Source organism: Vipera berus (assembly GCF_964194415.1).
Source record: "Vipera berus genome assembly, chromosome: 1".
Classification (NCBI taxonomy): Eukaryota; Metazoa; Chordata; class Lepidosauria; order Squamata; family Viperidae; genus Vipera; species Vipera berus.
Window position 1 is genome coordinate 252,197,243 of NC_138202.1, and position 27,306 is coordinate 252,224,548.

General features: G+C 37.2%; 1 protein-coding gene and 1 long non-coding RNA gene across 2 annotated transcripts in view; one reads left to right on the plus strand and one right to left on the minus strand.

Annotated features, from left to right (window-relative positions):
- Positions 1-9,730, plus strand: part of LOC308662448 — a 29,057-nt gene extending 19,327 nt beyond the window's left edge. The window contains exon 5 of the long non-coding RNA XR_014025199.1: positions 9,637-9,730. This is a non-coding gene — a long non-coding RNA (uncharacterized lncRNA). The remainder of the gene's footprint in view (positions 1-9,636) is intronic.
- PREP (prolyl endopeptidase) overlaps positions 1-27,306 on the minus strand; it is a 69,362-nt gene that overhangs the window by 8,375 nt on the left and 33,681 nt on the right. The window contains exons 8-11 of the mRNA XM_081318249.1: positions 25,703-25,894; positions 20,817-21,014; positions 14,782-14,885; positions 2,705-2,841 (exon numbers count right to left, since the gene is read on the minus strand). Coding sequence (XP_081174375.1) covers positions 2,705-2,841; positions 14,782-14,885; positions 20,817-21,014; positions 25,703-25,894 — 631 coding nt within the window. The remainder of the gene's footprint in view (positions 1-2,704; positions 2,842-14,781; positions 14,886-20,816; positions 21,015-25,702; positions 25,895-27,306) is intronic.

Below are 27,306 nucleotides of genomic sequence, written 5' to 3' on the forward strand. Positions count from 1 at the left end.
GAGAGCTGACTTGAACTGTGGATGACCTGCCACTTCCAAAGCTTTGCTGACTTGGCATAAGTGGTTATTTATTTTTAGATTATTCTCCATTTCAAAGAAAGGACTGCGTTTGCAGGTTAAGCTTTCTAATGGGGTCTTGGGATATCTGCATAAGAAACCCCTGCAGCAAAACTGCTACCTCTGAAAGTGGAGGGAAAGCTCAACACTCTTTTAATGTTAGCGCATAAAACAAGAGTACTGCAACTAATTACAAAGATGTCAGAGTCATTAATCAAGCCTAAACACTATTAACCATGTTACAATTAGTGATCACAAAAGGAAAAAGGATAGGAAAAAAGCCTGCTGTCAAATGCTATTGAAAATTAATGGAATTTCAAATTGAAAGTAAAAATAACATACTAGAAAAATATGAATCATCCTGGAAAACATTCCATATTTTCCCCAAATAATGTTATCTACATATTACTTTATACAGAAAGCCAGCTGCCATAGATGGTTTTTGTTAAATTATGATACAGTACCTACTGTATCTACTTCCACCATGCCTACCTTAGACGTTTTATATATGTGATGTATTTTCCTTGAGTATTCTTTTATTCTAATTAGTTCTCTGTTCAAGGCTCTCCTACAGAGCCAATACTCCTTTTATGCATGCCTGAAGTAGAACAGAGTGCTTAGAGAAAGAACCTCCAGACATCATAAGAGATATGTACACTGATGTGACATATTCTATATGCTTTATATAATAAATAATAAACTGACACAAAAATATATTCTTATCCCCCTGCTGAGCTCAGAGTTTGAAGGCTTGAAAGATCTGGAGCTTGAAGATTATGAAAGTGTTTTGAAGTCCACCTAGAACAAAAAACGTGTTCCTTACTTCTGGGTGTATGACTAATTTATTTAGTGTTTACTGTCAGGCTGTATCTATATATTTCTGGTTGAGTGATTGGTACTGTATAAAAGACATAGAACAACAAGAAAAAAAATGAGGACAAACATCATGTAGAAAGAAAACACATGGAATGCTGGTGGAGTATAAGTATTTTCCAGGTCATCTGTTTTGGAATTGTGTGTATGGGGAACTTCCTTCCTTCCTTCCTTCCTTCCTTCCTTTCCTTCCTTCCTTCCTTCCTTCCTTCCTTCCTTCCTTCCTTCCTTCCTTCCTTCCTTCCTTCCTTCCTTCCTTCCTCCCTCCCTCCCTCCCTCCCGTAGATACAAGAGCAACCATCGCAGCCTCATAGTAGTAGTGTTAAAAAGGTAAAGGTAAAGGTTCCCCTGCACATACGTGCTAGTCGTTTCCGACTCTAGGGGCCGGTGCCCATCTCCGTTTCAAAGCCAAAGAGCCAGCGCTTGTCCGAGGACGTCTCCGTGGTCATGTGGCCGGCATGACTAGACGCCAAAGGCGCACGGAACGCTGTTACCTTCCCACCGTAGTGGTCCCTATTTTTCTACTTGCATTTTTACGTGCTTTCGAACTGCTAGGTTGGCAGAAGCTGGGACGAGTAACAGGCGCTCACTCTGTTACGCGGCACTCGGGATTCGACCCGCCAAACTGTCGACCATCTGATCGAGAAGCTCAGTGTCCTAACCCACTGAGCCACCGCGTCCCTGTAGTAGTGTTACATGTGCATAAATGAGATGGGTAGCTATACAAATTGAATAAATAAACAAACACCCTTTATAATCTGTGCCGCTGCATTACCTGCGCAACTGCATTTTGCACCAGCTGAAGCTTCTAAATACTCTTTCTGGGTAGCCCCATGTGTTGTAGCAATCTAAACTGGAGGTCACAAGGCCATAAGTGACAGTAAACAGAGCCTCCTTGTCCAGGAGTGGATGTATAATGTAAAAGTGTGCAAAGGTCTCTTTAGCCATGGTTACCAACTGCTTTTTCAGCAGGAGCCATGAGTCCAAGAAGATCCTCAGATTGCATACTGAGTACATCTCAGGCAATGCCATCTAAGATCACAGGTGGAAAAACCTTGACATTAGAAGGCCCAAGCCCAAGCATACAAAGTCACTCAGTCTTGCTTAGGTTGAACCAAAGCCCATTGCGCTCCATCAAGAGCCCCACAGCCTCCAGACTGAGGCCGCCCGCTGAGGGAAAATATCACTGTGGAGGGGGGGGAGGAGATATAGAGCGAGGTATAAACCCTAACCCTGACTCCAAACTGTTGGACTACCTCACAGAAAGGCCTTATGTAGTTGTTAAATAAGAGGGGTGAAAGGAGCTCTCTCCCCCCCCCCCCCCCACATCAACACTGACTGGAACTGACCCTGGAAGAAAGAGGAAAGCCAGCTTAATACAGTGCTAACTCCCATATCCGGTCCAGAACGATGCCATGATAAATGGCATCGAAAGCTACTCAGAGATCAAGAAGATCAAGAATGAATGCACTACCTCCATTCACCTTCAGGCAGACGTCATCCAAGAGTGTGATCAATGCCACCTAAAACTAAATTGTAGCAAGATACAATGATTGTTCATGTATCAGTGATGTTCTATATTCCCATGTTTTGTCTTGGGAGAAGACTACACAGCCTCTGATTTGGGGTCATCCTAAACTCATGGCTCCTACTGGATCAGCAGGTGAAAGCCAGGGCTAAAGGACCTTTGCTCAGCTTCAGCTGGTGCAACAGTTGCATCCCTATTTTCAAGTTTCAATAGTTTTTTCACAAAAACTCCCGACTTCCTACTTACCTATAGCTTGGTGTGATAGATATGTTGAAGCCACCATAACCATAAAGGAAGGCAGGATGAGACCCGTCCAATTTGATTCCTTTTTTGTGGATAATAAACATTGGTATCTTGATGCCATCTTTGCTTGGATAAAAGACCTGAGACAAAAAGGAAAGGAAGAGTAGAACTATGAATGATGAGAATGCTTAGGAGTATTCTTGTAGTTGTATCGGTCCCAGATACTCTTTTACCTGAACAAAACAGAAGGGGGAATGAAGAAAATTTGGATTGCTAATTTAACTTAATAGTAAGAATTTCCTTCCTAGACCAGTCTATAGAACACACTTTTAAATGCCTATGGAAATTCTAGATCAGCACTGAAGAGAAGTTGCCAATTATCCTTACTTGAGATGAGCATCCCAGAAAAATGTTTTACATGCTGCTGATACATAATCCTAGAAGAGAAGTGGAGAACCAGTGGATTAAAAATACCAGTATATTTTAGTATTGGCCATGCATCCTAAGACCGCAGGGAATGGTAGTTCAACAACATCTGAAAAGCCACAGCTATTCAGGCCTGGTCTACAATGAATTGTGTACACTACCCAGGCAATGACTTGTTTTTTATAATCACATATGGTGATTATAAATATGAAATGTGTTGCCATAAAATGTAACAGTGGACAAAGAATTGATAGCATCTTAACATGGAAATGAACAAATTCATGAAGAATCAGTTTATAAAGAGCTTGCTGACTTTATACTACCTCCTGACTCATTTAAATACTATTTGCTGGGAAGTGCAATGGAAAAAGTGATTTGGGGCCTTCTTGAAAATATCTGATTGGCATTTTACTAGTATTGAGTACTGAACTTGTCATCTCTTAGCTGATGCAGCAAGGCTTTTATAATATTTATAGATAATTTGGAAACAAAACAATGTTTACATCAAATGCATTCATGGAAGTGAAAAGGAAGATGCCCCAAGAAGATAGAAATCAATCACTATACAGAGATTGTTACTGTTAAGATGTCTAGAACCTCTATGATGGAACTGCTGACTCACATAATATATGTTGAAAAACAGCACAAGGTTTTGATACTGATATTCATACAGACTTAATTAACAATGGATTTATAGAAAACGAATAAAATGGAACACAAAGGAAATTTATAACTGCAAGCATGAAGACAGTCAAAATGTTAAATGAGTTTACGTTCGATAATGTTATAAATCACACTTAGGCTCTTTTTAAATCTTTTTGTAATCTTGCCAGCTGTTAAACCTCTACAGAGAACAGATTTATTTGCCATTTCTGATTTTGCTGCCATTTTGAATATTGGAACAGTCTAGTTTCAGATGGAATTTTTCTTTTCTTTCCAACCTTTTCATAGTCCCCTTTAAAAATAATTTTACATTGTAAGGCTTTTAGTGGAATTCCTGAATCTGGTCAATATAGTCAAAAAGATGTCTATAAAATTCAATAGAAGGAATGAATGAGTAGCATTTATTTCCAGTGTTAAGATTAGATTTCTTCCCCAAATGAGGTAATTTCCAGATGTGAGCTTCCAACTCCTAGAATTGTCATATGAATTCTGGTAATTGAAATTCATATATCATGAGTTTCAGATTGAGAAAAGCTGTCCTATATAGTTCTTGGGCAAAAATTCTTGGCTGCATTCTGAAATTAATCACTGTTTTTCACAAATAGCTCTCCCTAGGTACAATGTTCCTCTTTACCCAGTGAAGAACGTGCTCCGCATTTCTGAGGCATTACTTTATGAAGATTTAGTATCTAGGACCTAACCAGGAGATATCTAATGACATACAGATCCTACATATGGAGAACTTTCCCCAACTAGACAAGTCCCAGAAGTGTTGTGATTACCTCTTCTAGAATTCCCAGCCAGCATAATCAATGGCTAACCTGAGTGGGAATTCAAGGAGTTGTAGCCCTAATAATATGAGGGTAAGTGAAAGATGATTTAAAGCTTTAATAATCAGTAGAATGTTTTTCCTGGTTTTTTTAGTATGAAAAAAATATTTTTTAAAGTGGCGGGCCCCAATCTTTTGGGCACCAGGGATCTACTCCATGGAGAAAGGTTTTTCTGCGGACCGGATGGGGCATGTTTTTGTGTGGATGGGGCTTCACTGGTTTGCACGGACCGGTTCCTGGCATGCTGTAGACCGGTGCTGGCTCACAGACCGGGGTGGGGGTGGGGCTGGGGACCCGTACTTTATTCCTTATTTCCTGGAATAAAGCAATGAAATAAAGCAAGAACTATTTTTTGCAACTAAATGTTAATTCCACTCATTCTGGCTAGGGCAGGGGTAGGCAACCTCGGCTCTTTTATGACTCATGGACTTCAACTCCCAGAATTCCTGAATAGCTGACTCAGGAATTCTGGGAGTTGAAGTCCATGTGTCATAAAAGAGCCAAGTTTGCCTACCCCTGAGCTATGGAATTCTGTGAGTTGAAGTCTACAATGTCTTAAAGTTACCATGATTGAGAAACACTGCCATAGGACCTCATGTGTCTTGACTGTAGCCCGACAATTTTAAAATTATAACTTTTAGTGTTACAAAATGGGAGAATAAATTGTTTAAAGATTAAATAATGTTTTATATTGCTATATATATATACACCCTTACTTCGTAATTACCTTTCAACACATATTAACCCTTTTAGCATTGGCCTTGAGCAGGGATAGGGAACCTTGGCTCTTTTATGACTTGTGGACTTCAATACCCAGAATTCCTGAATCAGCCATGCTGACTCAGGAATTCTGGGAATTGAAGTCCACAAGTCATAAAAGAACCAAGGTTCCCTACCCTTGGTCTTGAGTGTAAACACTACTTTCTGAAGCGTGGCCCCAGCATAGAAGCCAAAGGTTCTCAGCTGGGGAAAAGTTACCCCTGGATAATGGGATCCTATTTTTTAAGCAACCTGCTAATTAATCTTAAATATAATGGCACCGAACATTTTAGAAAGTCACAAATATCTAAGAGCAAATGAACATATCTCAAATTGTAAGAAGAGAATACTAACAAATCAAAATAACGAATTCTTCAAACAACATATACTGATTAATTTGACTGGATGAAGGGAATTTTTCTGAGGGAAAAATGGAGGTTCAGCATAAACCAATGCTTTTACATCTATTCTGTGAGACTCAAGATTAGATTGGGGGCCAACTAATTTTTTTTCCTGAATCGCCATGGTGGTCCTAGGGCTGATTTGTTCAGTAAAAGACAGGCTATGATAATGATGTCAGGCTTGTTAAACTTTCAGAGTAATATAATGACGGGTCCTATCATAGCTATGCCAAAAAAGGCTGTTATGAAAAATAGAAGACTCAGGATAAATAATCAAGGAAGCCCTTCAGAAAAGTTTATTTTTCTATTTCCCATTCATGAGACAAGAAGCAGTGTCATGCTGACTGAGGTCAAGTGCCAGAAGCCAGTCATTTAGAAAAATCCCTTGTTAGTGAATTTGGCAGCCTGGTAGCAAATAAGCTCACCAGGTGGCAGGAAAGGTGGGGTGGGGTAGAGAGAAATGGAAGAGCAAAGACAATTTTCAAAAAAGTTCAAACAGAAATCCAGCAGTGAAGGCAAAGGATTAGTGAGCTTTTATTCTTCTTCTTATTCTCCTTACTTGATCAGGTTGAACAAATAGTTTTATTCAACCTGAAAAAAATACTAAATGTAAAAAAAAGTTTGATATAAAATAATCACTCAAACAATTATGAAGTCATTTAATTCTACTTATATATGATAGGAAGTTGAAGGAGCATTTAATATAAAATAAAGCAGTATTCTCTCTCATTTAAGATATTGCTAAAGCAAAATTCTTTCATTAAGGTAGTTATTAAAGCCTGATTATTGCACCTAACAATTATTGAAATGACAGTTAATAGAGACTAGAGTTAGAGGGAAGAAATAAAACCAACATAAGAGTCTTTGCAATATTAAAATAATGATAGAATTGGAACTGAAGCATGTGGTCCCAAGCCTTTTCTTCTACTTCAATGTTTGGTCTACTTCAACATTTTCTCATATTTGACATACAGAATAAGCCTCTTTTGCCATTGAATAGCAACAACTTGTTTATACTACAACCAAAGAAAGTTCATTTGTCCCAAGACTATCACAGTGACAGAAGTTTTTCTGTGAACCATGCTTAGTTTTTTTTAGATACTTATGCACCACTCATGAGTTCCCATTGTCCACTCTAAATACAGACAGTTCTTAAACTTATGAGTTGATTCTTATACAGCTTCAAATCCTAGTTTGATTGCCAATCATATGAAATGGCAATAATGGACTGACTTCTGAACAGATGGAATTATTAACAATCTTGCATGGGGACTTCCGGGGGAGGCATGGTGAACTGAAGATGTCCCTGTAAAAGCAGAACCAAAGACTATAGGAAGGGTCAAATAACTGGTGAATAGGCTGGTTCTTTAAAACTCTTTGGATAAGGAGAGGACAGGAGATTGCCCATATGTGTTCCACAGGACAGAGGTCTTCTGTGGGTTAGAGGTCAGGAGATGGAGGGATTAGCTATTTTGTTCACAATTGTTGTGGAGCCTTCTGAAGGCTACTAATTTTGCAAGTCTCATTTTTGGAAATTGTGAATTATCTAACACATTTGAAAAGTCGCCAGGTTAGTTCAGCTTCAACTCTGAACAACAGAAAAATTCATTACAAGCTTAAGAACTTAAAGAGATTTGAAATAAACAGCAAAAAACTAAATAAGATTTTGATCTGAGAAAGTTAGAAATAGATTAAGGGTCCAGTTAAATTGGGAATATTGATTTTTTTCTGTAAGATTTTCGAATTAACTGTAAAAAATAGTTTTTCATAGGAACCAGAATTATTTTGGCTATCTTCATTTATAACAAAGATAACTGATTTTAGAAACTGGACACTAGAGGGGATTAAAGATTCTAAGAAATGGGATAAAATACAAACCAGATGTCAACGCTGCTAGCATTGGATGTTCCCACTTTGACAACTGATGAAAATGCAGCCAATTTCTCTATTCCTTTAACATGCTTTTTCTTACTTTAGAAATTAGGTGCAGCAGAGGGGGGGGGGGCGGGGATTGGAATGTAAGCTCAGCTAGCCATAACATAACGCTGTAGTGGGAACCCAAGGACAAGCTGATAACATTTTGGCAGGCTGTGGAGCTAAGGGGAAAGCCCGTGCTTTAAGCTAATTGGGGAATGTGATTTATGAGAGTTTAATGGAGGTGGGAATTGCACTTTGTTACCTTCTATCGGGAAGGGAATTTAGTTTTTGGGTTCACCTATGTAGTGGCAATACTTTGTTTCCCGAATAAAAAGATTCTTTAAGGTAAACAACGCCTAGAAGTTCTTTTGAAGGGTTTCATCTATCGGAACCATGACACCAGCTTTTGGTGGTCTGTTCATGGTTTCTCTCTATATTTTGAACCTAATTGTTCCAATGAAAAATTAAAACTGCAGTTAGGATTTGATTAATTTCTCTTTTCCCCTCATCTTAAAGATAGCAAAAAAATAAATAAATAGAGGGAAGAGTTATATGCCAATATAAAATTAGCTAAACAAAATCAATTGGTCTGATTTGTAATGAATGCCTGCTTAAAGAGTTTTTAGCAGGTTGCACTAGAAGCAACCATTATCATTTGCCCACTGAGCTAGTTTTAAACAGCATGAAACTCAAGTCAGAAATATTAGGTATCTGCAGATTTTTTTTAAAAAAAAACCACAACAAACTAAATTTAAATATTTTGTTTTTGTTGAACCTCTGATTTTGTTGGATAATAGAAAAAAAATATTTGTGATATTTCCCAACACTTTCATAAATATACAAGCAATAAATATGTCAAGAACAGTTCACTTCTAATATTTTTACTTAAAAATGGAATCTGAACACATTTAAAGTATGCTCGATTCTTTCAATCAAATGAGGGGATTTGCTTTTTCTCTCCCCCCACCCCCATCCTCCCCTTTCCCTCATGAACTAACGTTTTTCTGGAAGGTCTTTAAATCATCTTGCCACTGGAGGTGAGATCTTCCCCCTGTCTTCTGGCCTTTATGAAAAGCCTTAAAACTTGGCTATGCTGGTTGCAAGGCGCCCTGAAGGAGAAGCTGTTGACTGGAGGTGGTTGGTGCTATAACATAGAAGGGGCTACCAATTCTCAGCTCCAAATTCATGCTTTTTTGGGTTTGCTTTTATCTTTTGTAATTTCAATCTGTTTTTTTATATTTATAACTGTTTTTATAAGTGTATGCTTTATTATGCTGTAAGCCGCTCAGAGTCGCCTTGAACTGTAAGATGAGAGGCATATAAATTTAATAAATTAAAATCAATCTATTGCAACTTTGGTATGTGCACAGAATGTGGGTTTAAGAGAAATAATGTATTGTATTCATAGATGCTGTTCCATCCATAAAATGATCCCACTGATAATTACTTTCTATTTAGAAGTCTCAACATACTGAAATAGAGTAAAATTCTATTGAAATGCATGCTCAGATTCCTAAAATCAACTTCTGAAAATATATTTGCAGCCCTTGGGTCACAACTGGTCCTCACTTTAATTTTAAAACTATATGTGAAATCAGATCAGACCTTGGGTAAGAGCTAACTGTCCCTTCCCTGAAGGTTGAGAAAGAATAAATAATCTCAGAAAAAAAGGGAAAAAGGGGAACTATTAATGCCCATTTTAGACCCTAGCCCTCCCAGCTCCCCCCCAACTTTTCTTTGTGCTTAGTGCAAGGCTTCCATAGCAATGCTTAACAGTTTCAGATCAGTGGTTAGATTTGTCACGCAATTTTAGAAACATTCTCTGATATGCACGTTGAAGCAATTAAGCTTTCCATAAATTTCTTTAAACCTGTCTTTCCTACTTTCAAAAACTAATGCGTGTTTGGTTGCTCTTCCCTGAGAAGTGGTTTCTTGTCAGTCTATTTAGCAGATTTTGAAGTATTTGCTGCCAACGAGAACAATGGAATACTGTTTTAGACAATGGAGACCATCCATGACTGGTGATCGTTCATTCTAGCAATGGAAAAATGTTACGTTGAGAACATTAAAGATTTATTACTTTTTTATGAACTTAAAAAGCAGTGAGTTTGAGAAATGTGATTTGTTCTGAATATTCACATCTCTCCCTCAAAGAACCCACCACATACGTGACTTTTACCACATCTGCAATAGTAGCACCCTAGTCCCTTAGGAATGCAAATAGCTCCTGTTTTTTGTGCCTCCCCGAATCACTCTCTTGCTATTTATTTTATTTATTTTATTACATTTATATACCGCCCTTTCCCGAAGGACTCAGGGCGGTTTACAGGGTAATTAAAAACAAAGATACAAAAGTTAAAAACAGATTTAAAAAATTATATTCGTCCCTGCATAAGTAAAACCCCAGTTAAAATTAAAATTAAAACTAAAATTAAAATTCTCAGCCTGGGCCAGAGAGCTCGAAGAGCCAGGTCTTCAGGTCCCGGCGGAATGAATGGAGGTCGGGGGCAGTCCTCAGCTCCACTGGCAGCTGGTTCCAAAGGGCAGGCGCACCCACTGAGAAGGCCCTATCCCTGGGTGTCGTCTGCCGGCAATCTCTTACCGGTGGGACCCTGAGAAGACCCTCCCTGTGGGAGCGCACTGGACGAAGGGAGCTTGATGCCGGCAGCAGATGTTCCCTCAGATATCCCGGACCCAAGCCATTTAGGGCTTTATAGGTCATCACCAGCACCTTGAATCTCACCCGGAGGGCAACCGGGAGCCAATGCAGCTCGCGGAGTAGAGGTGTTACATGGGAGTATCGGGAAACCCCCATCACAACTCGCGCGGCCACATTCTGCACCAGCTGAAGCCTCCGGGTGGTCCTCAAGGGCAGCCCCATGTAGAGAGCGTTGCAGTAGTCTAAACGGGAGGTCACGAGCGCATGAGTGACTGTGCGTAGGGCATCTCGGTCCAGATAGGGTCGCAACTGGCACACCAGGCGAACCTGGGCAAAAGCCCCCCTGGTCACGGCTCCTATATGGTCTTCAAAATTGAGTTGTGAATCCAGGAGGACGCCCAAGTTGCGAGCCCTATCAACGGGGGGGGTGTAACACCTCACCCCCCATCGTTAGAGATGGAATAGTCTGGTTAACCCGAGATGCCGATATGCACAGCCACTCAGTCTTGGCGGGATTGAGACGAAGCCTGTTTCTCCCCATCCAGACCTGGACTGCCTCCAGGCAACGGGACATCACGGCGAGGGCATCGCTGGGTTGGTTCGGGGTGGAAAGAAAAATTTGGGTATCATCAGTACGATGATACCCCACCCCGAAACCACGAATGATCTCACCCAGCGGCTTCATATAGATGTTGAACAGGAGGGGCGAGAGAACCGACCCCTGAGGAATTCCACAAATGAGAGGCCTCGGGGTGGATCTCTGCCCTCCCGTCAACACCGACTGCGAACGGCCCAGGAGATAGGAGGAGAACCACCGTAAAACCAAAATCAGTGATGTGGTTGCTGAAAATGTGCATTAAGCATTATAATTTCCTGCTTAAGAAACTTCCTGTCAACCCCAGTCCATGTGGAAATGGTATCTCCCAACATAGTCCTTGACATAGGCGGCAGTTGTGTCGCTGCAGTAGTGACTGTAACAGGAAAGGAATCATCTCATTTCTAGAGTGCTTCTTTCAGCTGTGGAAGGTACATCCTCATCTCTCTGATCAATCTCTTTTTCCTCTATGGCCATTTTAGTTTGTCTTGAGGGAATGACATGATACCAGCCACATCAACGTTACTGGAGAAAGCAATAGAACAGGACCTCACTAAACACAGAGATCCTCATCTAACATTCTCTGAAGCTAAGCCAGGATTACTACAGAAACATTTTGAGTCACTTTGGTCTACTGGTTAAGGCACCAAGCTAGAAAGCTGAAGACTCTGAATTCAAGTCCTTCCTTAGGCAACAAAGCCAACTGGGTCAGTCACTCTCTCTCTCAGCCCAACCTACCTCACAGGATTATTGCTGGGAAAATAGGAGGGGGAAAGTGTTGGATACGTTATTTGTAAAAACAATAAAGGTGGTATCCAAATAAATATTTTTTAGAGAGGTCCTGTCTATTGTGCTATTTAATACTGCCAAGATAGTTGGAAAAAAAGTAGACCAGACTATACTACTATATAATTATAGTCCCATGAACTCTTTTCCAATGTTCTGATTCAGAGCACTGCAAATGGACTTCATTGTTGCCTGGTCCTCAGTGACTTACAGTATTAGCAAGCTTTCTTTTAAATTGCTACTGCATATCCTTCAGTGCCTTGTATCTTTTTCATTTTTAATATTGTGAACAATTTGGGTGCAGTCAAATAAATGGCTTATGGATTAGAACCATTTGTTAAAAAAGCATCTGAATTCACATTTGGAACGAGAAGCCTTGAACTTTAAGTGTTAGGTTCTATCAGCATCATTGAAACTTTCCACTGGATTTTTTTTTCTAGGTGAACATTTGTTAGAAAACTCTATTCAAACTATATGTGATGTTTTGCACATATGAGGGGTATGTAAAATTAACATAATAGTTATCTCATCTTGTCAGGCACAACTATAAACAAATAAAGTTTGATAGATAAAGCTTCTCTTGTTGCAATGACAAAAACTGTGCAATAATAAGGCATTCACCTTGTGTTTCATACAAATATTCCATTTGTATTTGTTTTAAGAATTACACAATAAACTAAGAGGAATCTTTTGCAATTCTGAAGACCACATTCCCTAACTGGCAAACCTCCAGGGAGAAGGAGTTTCAGACTGTATGTTTAACTAATTATACCTATCGAAGGTTTTAACTTCTTGCCTGCATTAATGGAAAGGGAAAGGGATCTGTGATTTGATGTATCTCATTTATACTGTGCTGGGACATGATAATATTTAATTTCACAGCCAACTGAAGAAGTTCATTTTCGTATAGTCTAAAAACAATAAAACTGATTTTGAAGATACAGGAATCTTTAATATGTGAAATTAAAATCACAGCAGAACCTACCAGATGAGCTATAGTTACAAGCTTTAGAGCCAAAAGGAAGGAAAAAATGAAAAAGTAATTTAAGAAACATTGGGTCGCCTCAACTGTTATCTCCCATACAATGCTTATTTCCTGTCCTCAGACTAATAATACAGGGAAATAAGGTATTTTTATTATTACGTTTAATATTATTTAAATTTTGCTATCCAAAGATGAGGTATAAAATGTCTTATAAAGACCAACTGTAGTTTCCAAGGCTAATTAGAAGATGAAAATGAGATTGAATTGCAGCCATGAAGAAATAAGTAAAGGAAGAACACAGCTGAACCTAATTCAATTCTTTACCAAAAAAAAGTTTCTTTTATCTGTAGGGATTTCTTTCAAAAAATATTCACGGCTTCAGAGAGATAGCTTAGAGTCTCTCAGAAAATACCTGAATAAGAATTGCTACATGATACAGGTAACATTCTCTTCACTGAATAATTATGAATGGGATAATTTATAAGAATCACCAAGGGAGAAAGCAGCAATAATGGGATTAAAGAAAATGTTTTGAAGAAGCAGCTGGCAGGATAAACAATGGCATTCTCAAAAGAAAGTGATGTCAGTGCAATTATAATATTCTTCAGGATAAAGACACAAAGGGTCTCGGGTACTCAGACCAGAACTGGAGAAGATATTTAGCATACAGGGACATGGCAAATTGGTGTTTGTCTATGTTTGTAAATCTTACAAAATTTGCAGTCTCAGCAACTATTACTGAAGCTTGATGCACTAAGACAGGCGTGTCAAACTGCCGGCCCGCGGGCTGGATGCATCATGCTGAAATCGCACCCAGCCCATTGCCGGCAATGGGGAAAAAGTTCTGATATGTTGTGTGACTTCATGTGACGTTGTGAGTTTGACATGCCTGTTCTAAGATAAACCAGATCATTTGACTGAAAGACAATGCAGAATGTGTTTTTAAGAAGTAAACTAAACAATGTTTGCTTATTCTTAAGCATTTCTTTTAATTTTCTCCAAAAATGAGCAAGAAGTAACCCTTTGAATGACTTTAAGGAAGGTACAGTGAATGACAAAGCCAGCAATATTAAGCCCACTGAATTACGCTTGAGAAAATATGAGAAACAATAATATGACAAACAATAATCTGTATTGGTCTCCCTTTTAACAATATCATCTGAATCACCTGCTTATTTCAGGTGATTAATAGACCTGATCACCTGATCACTTTTTTTTTTACTTAAAAAAACCCTTTGGTGTATTTGTTGCTCACAAAGAGTAACAATAGCAACATCTGTAATAGCATGGGAAGAGATTTTAAAATGATTTATTCTCTAAGTCTGTCAATTATATTAATTTCTGAGTCATTCTAACTTTAATTTACCAGCAGTTGTGCTAATATTTAATAATGGCTTTGAGTTTTCTTTCACTTCTGAAATGTACAGACATTCTGCTCTATTACAAACATGATAAGAAAGAATAAGATTGTGAAACAAAGCAGATGACAATCTAAAATAAACAAGTGAAAATTAATAAGAGAATGTTGAAAGCAAATATTGGAATACTGTAAGTATGGATTTCTGCTTGTATATATTGGACATTGTTTCCATTCACATGATATTTATAGATTTTTCCTAACATGGCATCTAGATGTTTTATATGCGTGTGTGTTTGTGTGTGTCTGTATGCATGTGTGTGGGTGTATATGTATATGTAGATGCACATGTATATGATCCCCTCTCTTTGATATTAGTTCAGTTGAGACATCTGAAAGTAGGATCTGACCATTATAGGACATGACGGATAGCAAAGGCCGGCTAGTAATTGTATATGTATCTTTGCAAAAGGCCTTAACGTTTATAGGAATTGTTACTAAAGGTTAGAGCTAATCTATTTTTTTAATTCCATTTAATTCTATTTTTTAATTATTTTTTAATTCCATTTTAAAATTGTAGTTTTTATGTTATTCAATTAAACAAGATACCAAAGTGAAATGATTTGAACTAGTATCATTTTGTTAACCTTTATACAAGAACATAAACATGTACTAAGGACAATTTCTTTTTCCTTTACTTACCTGCACAGTTTGATAAGCTGAAGGATCAAATCCTTTTACAGTAATTTCTCGGAAAACTCTTGGCTCTAATTCTTCTTTGGTCAGATCACAATGGTAAATAATCCCTAAACATATGATTCAAAGATGTTGATTAATTTAATATGTTTTATTGACAAAATCACACAAGTAAATATCTTTTATCCCAAAGAAACAGATTTTTTTAAAAAAAACCTCTTAACAAAAACTGCATACTCCCAAACCCTCATTCAATAGTGCTTATTAAGTTAAATATGTAGAAAGCTTAGAAAATACGAAATAACACAATAGTAATTTATCAAGAATTTTAGTCAATGTAAAACCTCTTCACCATGATATACTTGAATTTTCAAGCTTGTTGTAATTAATATGTTAAAGTAGTACACCGTCTTATTTTTTTTCATTAAAACAACACATAGACAATATTTATAGCCAGTTTTCCTTTAATAACAAGTAGAATCACAGCTGGACTTCATATATCTATTGTCTTATTTATATGCAATGTTTCATATGGAATGCCCTGCGCAAAAATGGAACCAAACATCCCAAATGAAATTACATGCCTTGACATGTTTACCATTAATGTATACTCCTTCCCCTTATGGATGACTTGTTTTTGCACTGTAGCAATACTTCCCTTAAAGACGTAACGAGAAAACAATCCCTATTTCCATGTAATTCTCTTTTAGACCAGTCTATAGCTTCTCTCTCATTATTTATATCTGAATGTCCCCTTAGTCCCTCCAAATTATGGAGCTAATCTCCAGTTCCTTTTGGATAGAACAAATAAAAAAACCTAAATTTAATTATTATTATTGCACTGTTATTGCTGCATTTAAATCGAACAACTCAAGCCAATAACCCAAGGAAGCATTTGTACTGGAGGGCGGGGGAGAGGCATAGAGGGGATACAATGAATTTCAGAATGGATCTGCACTCATAAACTCACATTTTCTTAAAGAAATCCTATTGACTCAATGAAGTTAGATGGCACAATATTTTTCTCTTTATACTGTACAGAAATATTTGTTAATGTTATTTCATATTACAAGCAAAACAGTTCCAACAGTATGTCGACAAACAAAAATATTACATAATTCATGTACAAATTAGCTTTGTTCCCTATGTTACCCGTCTGGTAAATTCGCAAGGTTCGTTTTTCTCGCCATGCACATATATACATAATCTCAACTAGACTGTGTTGTTTCTCTGTGTCATATAATATTTGTGGGTATATTAACAATACTTTATTTATTTATTTGTGTCACGTATATGTATATTGGAGGTGGTGACCCTTTGAGAGCTGTATGCAACAAAAAATTTCATTTTAATGTATGCCGATGTGTACATTCAAAGCGACAATAAAGTTACTTCTATTGTAGTATAATACACACCAGCAATGGAATTTTTTAAAAAATGCACTAGTTATCAGTCAGAGGAAGCAAAGCAAACTGAAATAAGATGACCATTGAGCAGATAAGAAAAACAAGATATGGTATTGTTTATCCAAGGTCTTATTGATCAATCTGAGCAAGTGGTAAGTCAGTGAAAGAGAAGAAAGATGCAGGCAGAACACAGATGTAAACTTCTATAGAAGTTGAACCTGCTAAATCTTATGGAATTCTTAAGTAGTGAATTACTGCTTCAAGGTTAAGTGTTTGGGAGAGTTTATTTTTGGTTACCAGTACTATTTTAAGTATGCATAACCCATGCCATCTTCAAATAGGTGTTTAATTTAATGTCAATGTGAAAAAAATGAGCTCACATCCTGAGCTCAATGGTGATTTAACAGCACTAACATTTTATAAATTTTAATACATTTTTGCATTTTGCTTTAAAAAAAACAAAAAAAAAACCCTACCAAATGATATGACTGTTTAGGAAATAAATGTCAGATTTTTGTTCTCTGTTGCTCCTATCATACTTAGATGAGTGATTCTATCATAAGAAGTTACATTTTCTTTAATTTTGTGTTAAGAATAACAGCAACAAAAATTATTTTCATTAATGTTAAACATCACTACATATGTAGCTAAATACAGCAGGAAGTATCCTCACCTCTCTTAGGACACATTTGGGAGCAGTAGAATTCTTGTATGTGAATTCTGTCTACACAGTGGAAACAAATCCAGCTACCTTTCTTCTGAGTATAAATTTTTGGATGTAATTTTTTGCTAACTGCGTTTCTGCCATCTGCTCTATTTGCCTATTTTAAAACTACCCTTGGAATAAGATTGGAGATTGGTAGAAGACAGAATGGGACAACTTGCCACAGCCAACTTGCTATAGCCAACTTACCAAGGTGGCCGCGGCCGCCTTGCCATGTGAGACAAATTGCCTCGGGACAATTCAACAAATCAATTTAATTATTTCAAATAATTAAATTATTTTATTTTTCTCATCTGTATTTCATTTTCCCCCTCCATTTTCATCCTTTAATGATTTTATCCCACCATCTCTTCAATAATAGTGTAACACTTGTCCCATGTTGAGTTGTCTGGCAGGAAGTTGGCTGTGGCGAATTGCTCTAGATCTGTGGGAGAAACATCTCTAGACTGGGAAAAATATTGATTATCTTGCCCTCTTAACTTAATTTCATCTTCTTTGCTGCTATGAGCTTGAAAAAACAAAAGAGGAAAATTTGATAATTATGTTTTATGGTTTGTCCTGTTTTGAAATTTTATTTCAGGCTTGCAGTTGGATACCTACCTAGCTGAGGACAGAAGGGAGGGTGCAAAATATAAGAAGATAGTGACTTGTTACATTGCTATAGTACAATAAAAAAAAATCTACCTTAGGTTTCTTCTAGGGAGAAAGAAGAAACAGCATTATTCTAAGAGCACTTCCTTCCAGTTATTACTGAAATGCTGACATCAATTATATATAGTTTTATGCAGTCCAAACAAAAGCAATTTTAATTCCAATTCAGAAATGTAGATATATGTTAATTTCTCCTCTGATAATCACAGAGACATAATAAGGCCTCAGATTGGTTAGCTTAATTGCCACAATTAATAAAAATTGGTATGTTGTTTTTCAGGATATAATACAAGTCAGACTAAAGAACAGCATGAAGCTTTTCAGGGCTCAGGGAAGCTTATTTTCTTTCTGTAGAAAGATAATTCAGTATAAAATAATTGAATCAGGATGAAGCACATTCATAATATATATATTTTCCCCCAAGAAGACGTAAATTACTCTTTTTTCTAGTAATTTATAAAATAGTAGTTCTTTTATACATTGTTACAGAAAACAAAAAGATCCCCCTCCAATCAATAATGTTACATGATGGAGGCCACAAAATGCAGAATTTTTAAAAAGGGCCTATGACATTTTAGAAGAATCTAAGGCTATAACTTAAGGAAAGTAGCTTTTGTTAATTATTGCCTCACATAAATTTTTAACCATGAGGGCAAACAGCAGTGTAACAGAATAAACAAGAAGTAATGAGCAAGGAAAAAGGGGGACTGTGAATTATAAAAACAAGAACAATAACCATACCAGGTATTCTAAGAGGGGAGCCATGTTAGTTTACGGTAGCTCAGGAGCTAACCTCAGGAGGAGGCTAGTAACACCTTTTCCAACAGCTGTATAGAGTGTCTAGGCCTAGTCTAAGGTAGGATTTAAACTGGGAGGGAAGACAGATTAGTTGTGTGGCTTTTGATGAATATGGAGATTTCTATGAATGTGAGGAAACAATTTGCAGCTAACAAAAGCTTAGAGTCTTAATGAAATTGTTAATCAGAAAAGGTGCTACCAGCTTCTTTCTGATTTTTAACCTTATTGTAGGAGAATCCATTCTTATTGAGGATGTGTTCCTCATTACTGGACCATACAATGCAGATCACAACTTCAAGTTCATGCTTTGTTCCTTTGGTCGAGAGCCAGTCTGGTCTAATGGTTAAGGCACCAAGCTTAAAGGCAGGAAACTATGAGTTTAAGTCCCACCTTAGCCACGAACGCCAGCTGGGTGATTGTCTGTCAGCTCAGTCCACCACACAAGATATAGGAGGAGGACGATGCGTTTGATATGTTCATTGCCTTGAGTTATTTGTAAAGCTGATATAGGCAGTAAATAGAGAGAGAAAAAATAAAGGGAGAGAGAGAGAGAGAGAGAGAGAGAGAGAGAGAGAGAGAGAGAGAGAGAGAGAGAGAGAGCACTTCATTTCTGAGCTTCAGGCTATTCCGAAGGAACACAATTATCTTGACCTGTTTCCAGATCTGTTTCTGGATCCATTATAAACGATTGGGTTGAGACTCTCTTGGTTAGCTTAATGGATTTTTTTTGTATGGGAATTTATAGAAAGAGTATGAGGTGATTAATTTTTCTTGGTCTCTCAGCAGTTTTAATACCATTGAGAAAAGAAAAGATTAGGAATTACTTCATATTTACTTAGTATTGCTTAATAACTTGTACCATTTGTATATTCATCCAACTCAAACAATGTAACTCTGGTTTTGTTTTTACTTCTGGTGACTACTATGGACTAATCCCTGCAGTTTTTCTTGGCTGACAGAATGGGATATGCCCATGGTCGTCCAGCTGGCATTGTGTAGTAGCTTCCGCAGAACCTCAGTCATTTCCCTGGAAAATAATTACTGTTATCTTGTGATAAAAAGATCAGAATCATGGAAGCCACTGACACTACAGAAGAAAAAGTTGAACTTTAAAGAAGCTGGATTGGAAAAACATTGATGCTTTCAATCTTTGGTGTTGAAGAAAGCTGCTGAGAATATTGTAGACAGCCAAGAAAACAAACCATTGGATCACTGAACCAGTCAACCTAAAGTTCTCATTCAAGGCAGAAATGAACAGGCTCAAATTAACACGCTTTGGACACATTATACAAAGATCCAGTTCTCTGGAAGAGACTTATGCTGGGAAAAGTAGAAGGAAAGAGAAGAAGAGGATGACCAGAAGTAAGGTAAATAAACTCAGTTACAGAAGAAATGGAGAACAGGTTAAGCACAGAGAATATCTGTGCCATTGCTAGGAGTCGAAAATGACTTGATGGCACATAATCAAGCAATCAATGAAATTAATAATCCTCCCTTTCCATCAAGAAAACCAGACTGTAAAAAAAGGATCTCTCAGGTAAAACCCTTCATAAATATAATTCAGTTTTTAAAAATGCAGGAGTAGAAGCATAAACCTTAATTCTCTAACACAAAACATTCAGTAATAACTTCTTCAAATGCTGAAATGAAACAGTGCAACACTTAGCTTTAGAGAAGGAGGAAAATTCTACATTAAAAATATTGCCTCCCCACCATATTCAGTTTTTTTGCCACCCCTTTCTGTCATTTATGCAGACAAGAAGGAAGGTAGAGTGGAAGACTATCAACAGGAAACAAATTTATTGTCCAACTGCTACACAAAAACAGGCAGGCATGTAATTTTCATGCTGTGAGGTTCATCATAACTCCTTCAACATAATAATTAATTTGCAAATTATAGTAAAAAGGAATAAAGTAAACTCACTAATCCTGCTGTAGATGTAGTTATTGGTAACTACTGGGCTTTGAAAGCCAAGACATAGTTTTGGTAATGACTAAGCACGTTGATTTGTGCTTCTTGGATTGTAAGCCGCCCTGAGTCTTCAGAGAAGGGCGGGATATAAGTGGGATTAAAAACAAAACAAAAAAAACCTATGTTATAAAAGCTAGATCCATAAAGTCATATCTTTCTGCTTATTACGTAGCTAAGAATATGGTAATTGCTAGCCAATGCAAATTTACACTTGCTCCTCATGTAGAAGACAGTGGGGAAAGACTAATTCATTTATTTTTACAGCACATTTTGTGTAGCAGATCTGGGGAAGTGCTTCTCCATGACATGCTACTTATATATATGCAGAAAGACGTATTTTTTTAATTCTTTCCAGACAATGTAACATTGCAAAATATGAAAACACTAATCATAATAGTTGATAGGTGTGCTAATACTTTATATTTTATATTACTTTATATTCATACCTGTGCAAAGAAAACATGCAATATGCAAAAGAAGCCACACATACCTGGTGATAAGAAGGAAGTAAACTGATAAAATATTTCACTATCCTTCTTTTGTCCACTATATCCAACAATGCTGCCAACATCTAATGGAAATGTCTTGAGATGGGCACCAGTTGCCAGGTCATGAAGTTGCAGGACATTCTTCACATCATGCAGGTAACACAAGACTAGGAAGTTGGATCTAACACATGCCACCCATTCTATAAATACGAAGGAAAAACAGCTACAGTATTTTCAGGATGTGATTGCAAGAAAATATATTATTTTCTAGAGAAACCTGTGCTTTAGAAAGAACTTAAAACTCCTCTGTGTGTCATTAGGGTCCTGAAAGATGATCAGATTCCGAAATATATTTTAGCTTTATGCCAGCAAGCACATTTAAGAATTTGCTTAGTGTTTGCTTTCAAACCAAAATATGAAACATTGGCCCTTTGCGTTGTTCTTAACAAAACTGTCCAATCAAGGCCTTCTGGCCCCAAAGCATCCTGGGCCTCCAACCTGCTTCCCGATGCTAACCACAGATGAATTCTTCCTAGCTCTTTCAATGGACAGAACTAAACAAAATAGCTGGGAAGGGAAATCAAAGAAGGAAATGCTGCTCTTCCTGAATTCTTATACTTCTTGCAACAAGTGAGCAGGTTAGTAGATACACCCTTCTTTCCCTCGGTATCAAAATCATCTCAAAATGACAGCTGCCAGGAGGGAAGCTCCATCCCTTGATTAAATCAGAGAAGGCATGGGAGGGATAATGTTTTGGTGACAACTGGAATTGGTAGTTGGGAATTCAAGTGAGAAGGAAAGTCTTATGTCAATTTTTCATATATATGTATAGAATGGAATGGAATAAGAAATAACATAGGGAAGCAATAAAATTGCAAAGAACGGTTCCATCATATATACCTTGACTTTTTTTTTTAAAGTAAAAATCAACAACTTACAAGCAATCTTTAAAAGAAATGACATTCGGCTCTTGCTAACTGTTATTGTCTTGGAATTTTTGCCCTTCAGGTCTTTGGTTTACTGCTACTGAAACTCACAGAACTGAGTCACAAACATATCTCAGCACTAAGTCTTTCTTTTTTTTTTTTTTTTTTTTATTTTTTTTTTTTTTTTTATTGAAAAGTTTTAAAATACAATTTTCCCTTGAAAACCCCCCTTCCCCCTCCCTCCTCCCCCCCTACCTCCCCTCCTCCCCCCTCCCTCCTCCCCCCCCTACCTCCCCCCCTCCCCCCCCCCTACTTCCCAGAGCTGAATACAAGGTATATATATATAAAAAAAAGCAAACCTAAGCAACCATATACTAACAACTATAAATTCTAAAATCCATCACTCTCTAGCTTATATAGGATAAAACAAACCTTAACAATATTAAACATATATATATAAAAAAAAAAAACTAGAATAAGAAAAGGACACTCTCTAGCTTATATAGAATGGAACAAACCTTAATAGTATTAAACATATATTAAAAACAAAAAAAAAAGGAAAAAGAAAAAAAAAAAACCCTTCTCAACCCTATACTTATCCTAAATAAACTCCATCCATTTTATCCATTCCATGATATAACATTCTTACAAATAGTTTTCCAAATTAACCAAGGATCCCAAATCAAAAAACTTTAAAGTCAACTCTTCTGTAATCGACCGGTCCTCTTCCCGTACCACATCTATAATTATTCCAAACACAACAAAAAAGGAAAAAAAAAAAAAAAAATTGCAAACAAAACTTGAACTTTAATCCAAAAAAGCTCACCCTCTCCACAAAACCACCAAATATAGAAATATATTGCGTCTACACCCAAATCTTTTCCCCCCTCCCCTACTTGACTACTTGACTATATCGTAAAAATTCCAAAGACTTCTGCGATTCCTGCTACTTTCTCTTCTTAGATCGTTTTGCAGCAGCACGCGTCACCCTCTGTTTTATAGATTCATCCAACGAGGTTGTATCTTGATCTCCTCCAACACCGTTGTCTTCTATCTGACCATCTTCGGCCTCTTGATGCACTCCTTCTCCAGATCCCTTTCCAGCTTCCAAAAGTGTTAATGGCGTTGCATTTAAAACATTATTGTAGAAATCACGCGCTTGCATCACAGTAACCAAACGGTACTTTTTACCTTCGTGCGTCACCATCAACCCCACTGGGATCTCCCATCTGAACCTTATATCTCGTTGCTTGAGCTCTTGCACAAGAAATGTAAAATCCTTCCTTCTCCTTAGAATCTTTGGAGGAATTTCTTTTAAGACCAAAACTTCTTGATTAGCAATCATAACTTTAGTATCATAAGCAGCTTGTATAACTTCATCTCTAATTTCCCTTTTTGCAAAATATACCACCACATCTCTAGGCAACTTCCTCTGTCTGGCAATCCATGAATTCACACGAAACACTTTGTCCATGCCTCCTTTTATTTCAGATGCTGGCTGTTTCAACACTATTTCAAAAGCCTCAGAAACCAGCTGCTTTAGATCTTCCTTAGTATTCTCCTTTAAGCCTCTAATTCTAATGGCAAACTGCATCTGGAAATATTCAGCAAGACACAGTTCCTTTTCCATTTTATTTTCATTCTCCAATACTTTTGCTTCTAATATAGCATTCTTTTGAGTCAAGTCTTCAAGTCTTTCCTCCAATTCTTCCACACACCGAGCCACTTTACACACTGAAGTCAAGATGTCTACCCTCATCGCTTTGAGCTTCTGTTCCATCCTCTCCTCCATTCTCTCCTCCAATTTCTCCAATTTCTCCTCCATCTGTGCAAATCTAATATTAATTGATTCCAAAATTACCTGGGTATGTTTTTCAAGAGCATCTTGTAAGTCCTTTGATGTCAATACATCAGGAGGATGCAGCGCCTGCAATAATGATTGTTGCACAGGAGAAGTTCCAGCACTCCGAAGAGTTTTAGGGGGTGGTTTAGCCGCCATCTTTTACCAAATATGACGCACTTTCACTTCAAATTTGTAATCCAAAAAAGTCCATCAAGCTGGAGAGTAAAACATAGTAATCCTCTTTACCATTTCCTCTTGTATCGCTCTGCCTGCTCCTTTAAATCATAGTCATTCCTTCAGGCAGGGGTGGTCGCAGACGGCTGGCTCTGCTCCAAGAATCAGGAGCAGAGGCGACGGCCAGCTGGGAGCAGCCCAGGCTACGGGGGAGTTCAATCCTTCAGCCGCCCAAGCCATAAGCTCAGGCGGCCCTGGAGAACTCTACCCCTACCTGGGGGCTCGCCCCCTCCTCTTCTCCCGAGGAGGGGGCTTCGGATTCGCCCGAACAGCTGATCGGCGCTGTTTCGGGCGAAAAAAAACAACAGCTGAGCCGCGGGCAGCCCGGGAAGGCTCCCTCCGTCGCCGCGGAGCCACCGGAAGTCGCACTAAGTCTTTCTTGATTGCTGATATGATGCCTGTTGAGCAGCCAATAGTATACAAAGAAGGAAGGTGGACTTAACAGCAAATTAACTTTTATACAGGACTGATTCACAGAAGACATTTGGAAGGCACTTCCAAAACATCCTTACGTACCCAAGGATAAAGAATGAGATAGGGACTGTATCTCATAAAATCCAGGAAATCACAGATGCCAATAATAGAAAATGTATGTAACTCAGGGTTGAATTGTTGTCTATTTTTCTGTGTTCTAGGCTTGGTTGTCTTCCTGCAGACATTTTGTTGCCAGGCTAGGCAGCACCATTATTGTGTATATTTTATTATCTAGCCTGGCAGCAACAATTTTGCAGGAATAAGAAAAAAAACCGAACAAAACAAGTCCAGTAAACACCAAGAACACAATCACAGATATACCAATACCTGCAATGGAAAAGTGGCCACATGACCGTAGCAAAATACAACTTCTATCAGTCTCAGACCCCTTTTTTTAAGGAAGAAAGTCCCATATTTAATACTTTGGACTCACAGTGAAGACCTCTTACCTATCCTGTTTTGGAATATTTTGGAGCAAGGTAGGATGTAATATAGGGGGTTTAGTACAATCCTTTATGGGCTAACCACTTCCAGAGTTTATGCTGGATTAAGAACAGTAATTGTGAATTTTAATATTATCAGGAATTTGAGCGTAAACCCATTTTTGTTACCAGAGCAATGAGTCACTTATGCTAAGTGATCATTTAACCTTTCTGTCTTATATCTTGATTTTGTATAAAGCATTTCATTACTATGTCATTGTTATATCAGGCAGAATCAAAAATTCACTTGACTGCAATACATTATTAACTGCTTTCAGCTATAATTATACCTTCTCAAATCAAATTTTGGAAATGACTAAATGGATTAAAGTATCGTGACACAATAGCAGGTTGGCCTTTTAATATCAAGATAATTTCTCAAATACGATCAAATGTTTATTATTATGATTAATTTTGAAATTATATCATTTTGTTAATGATGCTAGTACATGGCGACAGTATATGTTTAACATATAATGTTTAAAAATATCTGAATGGACAATGTCCCATTGTATTTAGAAGAGTTAACTTCTAAGTTAAAAAAGATCAATATGTATCATGATAAATACCTATCATCATGTTTAGAATATATTTCTTCAGATAGATCTTCCTGAACATTGCAAGGATAAATTTTAAAACCATTACATCCCTCAAACTGCCTCAGATATTCTTGATAAAAACAATCAGGAGGGAGAATACTATCATTGTGTATTACTCATTTGTGAGTCATATAGCAATCACAGCTTCATAAAAATGTAAATGCACAATTATGATATTTGCCTCTCAAAAGTTTCTTAAGTTCAGAGGCTTTGCTTTAATTAATATGAATAATGTATAGCTCTCCACAGTTATCACAATAGTGCTATCTTCTGTTATCACAGATTATATTCTATTGTTGTTGCTGAAATATATAATTTAAATAATCTTACCTAGAACATCTTTTTCATGCTCAGGGATAAGCACTTTCCATTTGGATTCCTCAGGTTCAGTAAAATCAATGTTAATTAATCGATAGTTTGGAGCATGTCGGTTTGTCTTGAAGGTGAATATTGTTCCCTCATTGGTGACATACTCATATTCTGCATCAAAGTTGTCTATCAGTTTCACCCATTGCAAAAGACCTATATTAAGATAATAAAGAAATTTACTCTAAGAGAAATATGCAATGCTGGTAAATTATAAAATGTCTTTTACACTCTATATGAAGTTATTTACAAGTGCCATAACTACAAGTTACTCCTGAGAAAAGATAAAATTGAATTATGAAAATTTTACTGATTACAAAATCAGGATTCCATATGGCCATATTTTTTTTATCAGAGTAGTTTAATATATTAATAACATCAGAGCATTTTAGAAGTTTTATTTCCATTATGGTCAAGAGAAGAACCTCTCATTGTTTCAAAAGACATGCCACTCTGGATAGGCAGGTTTTCTTTCAATTCAATTTTTTAAGAAGGTTACAGCAAATCTTCAAGTCATACACCTATATACAGATTTATATAGGGTAAGCCCCATTATGATCAATACTTCTTACTCCCAAAATGAATATCAAATCACAGTTTGTAGAACTGTTTTGGGGTCTATCGGAGGCTTTAAATATTATTGAGAAATTTTATTTCTTCAATCCCACTTAAAATGTCTCTGATTCCTTGAACTGTAATGTTGGGCAGTTAATTAGCAGTTTAGCTAATATTTTGATATCTGTTGATATCCTGGACATCCTTAATAGCTAGTAGGATGAATAACTACAATTCTTTTCAGTTAATTATTTGAGCAGGACTTCCACGAGTACAAGTTAGCTTGCATTTCTGGAAAATAATTTTGTTGTGCCAGGAAAACCTTCTGCTCTTCTAACTTAAGTTGTTTAGGAAATCCCAGTTCATAATGGATATGCCTATTTCACTGTTCTTGAAGCACAACTATGTTTCCCTTTTCTCTACCAGCTAAAAATCAATGATATGCAATTCAATTATACCTCAAAATCTGCAGCAAAATATAATATAATAAAAATTAATGTGGTGCACCATAGTATTATTGAACAGAATTTAATAGAATAACAGACAGAGGTCTTTTAGACCAACTCCCTGCTCAAGATGGAGGCCCTAAACCATTTCAGATAAGCGGCTGTCCAGTCTCTTCTTAAAAGTCTGCAATGACAGAGCACACACAACTTTTGAAGGCAAGTCGTTCCACTAATTGTTCTCATTGTTAGGAAGTTTCTCTTTAGTTCTAGGTTGCTTCTCTCCTTGATTAATTTCCATCCATTGTTTTTTGTCTTGCCTTCTGTTGCTTTGGAAAAGAGTTTGACCCCCTCGTCTTGTGGCAGCCCCTCAAATATTGGAACACTGCTGTCATGTCACTCCTAGTCCTTCTTCTCCCTAGACTAGACATTATGTTTATTTACCAGGTGTAGTATTATCTGTTTCTTATAAATGGGTTTAGGATCTCAACCTACACCACAACTTAAGATTTAATGATCAAAATTATACCAGCCGGAACCAGTGTTTGTTATGAATTTTAAAATGTTTTA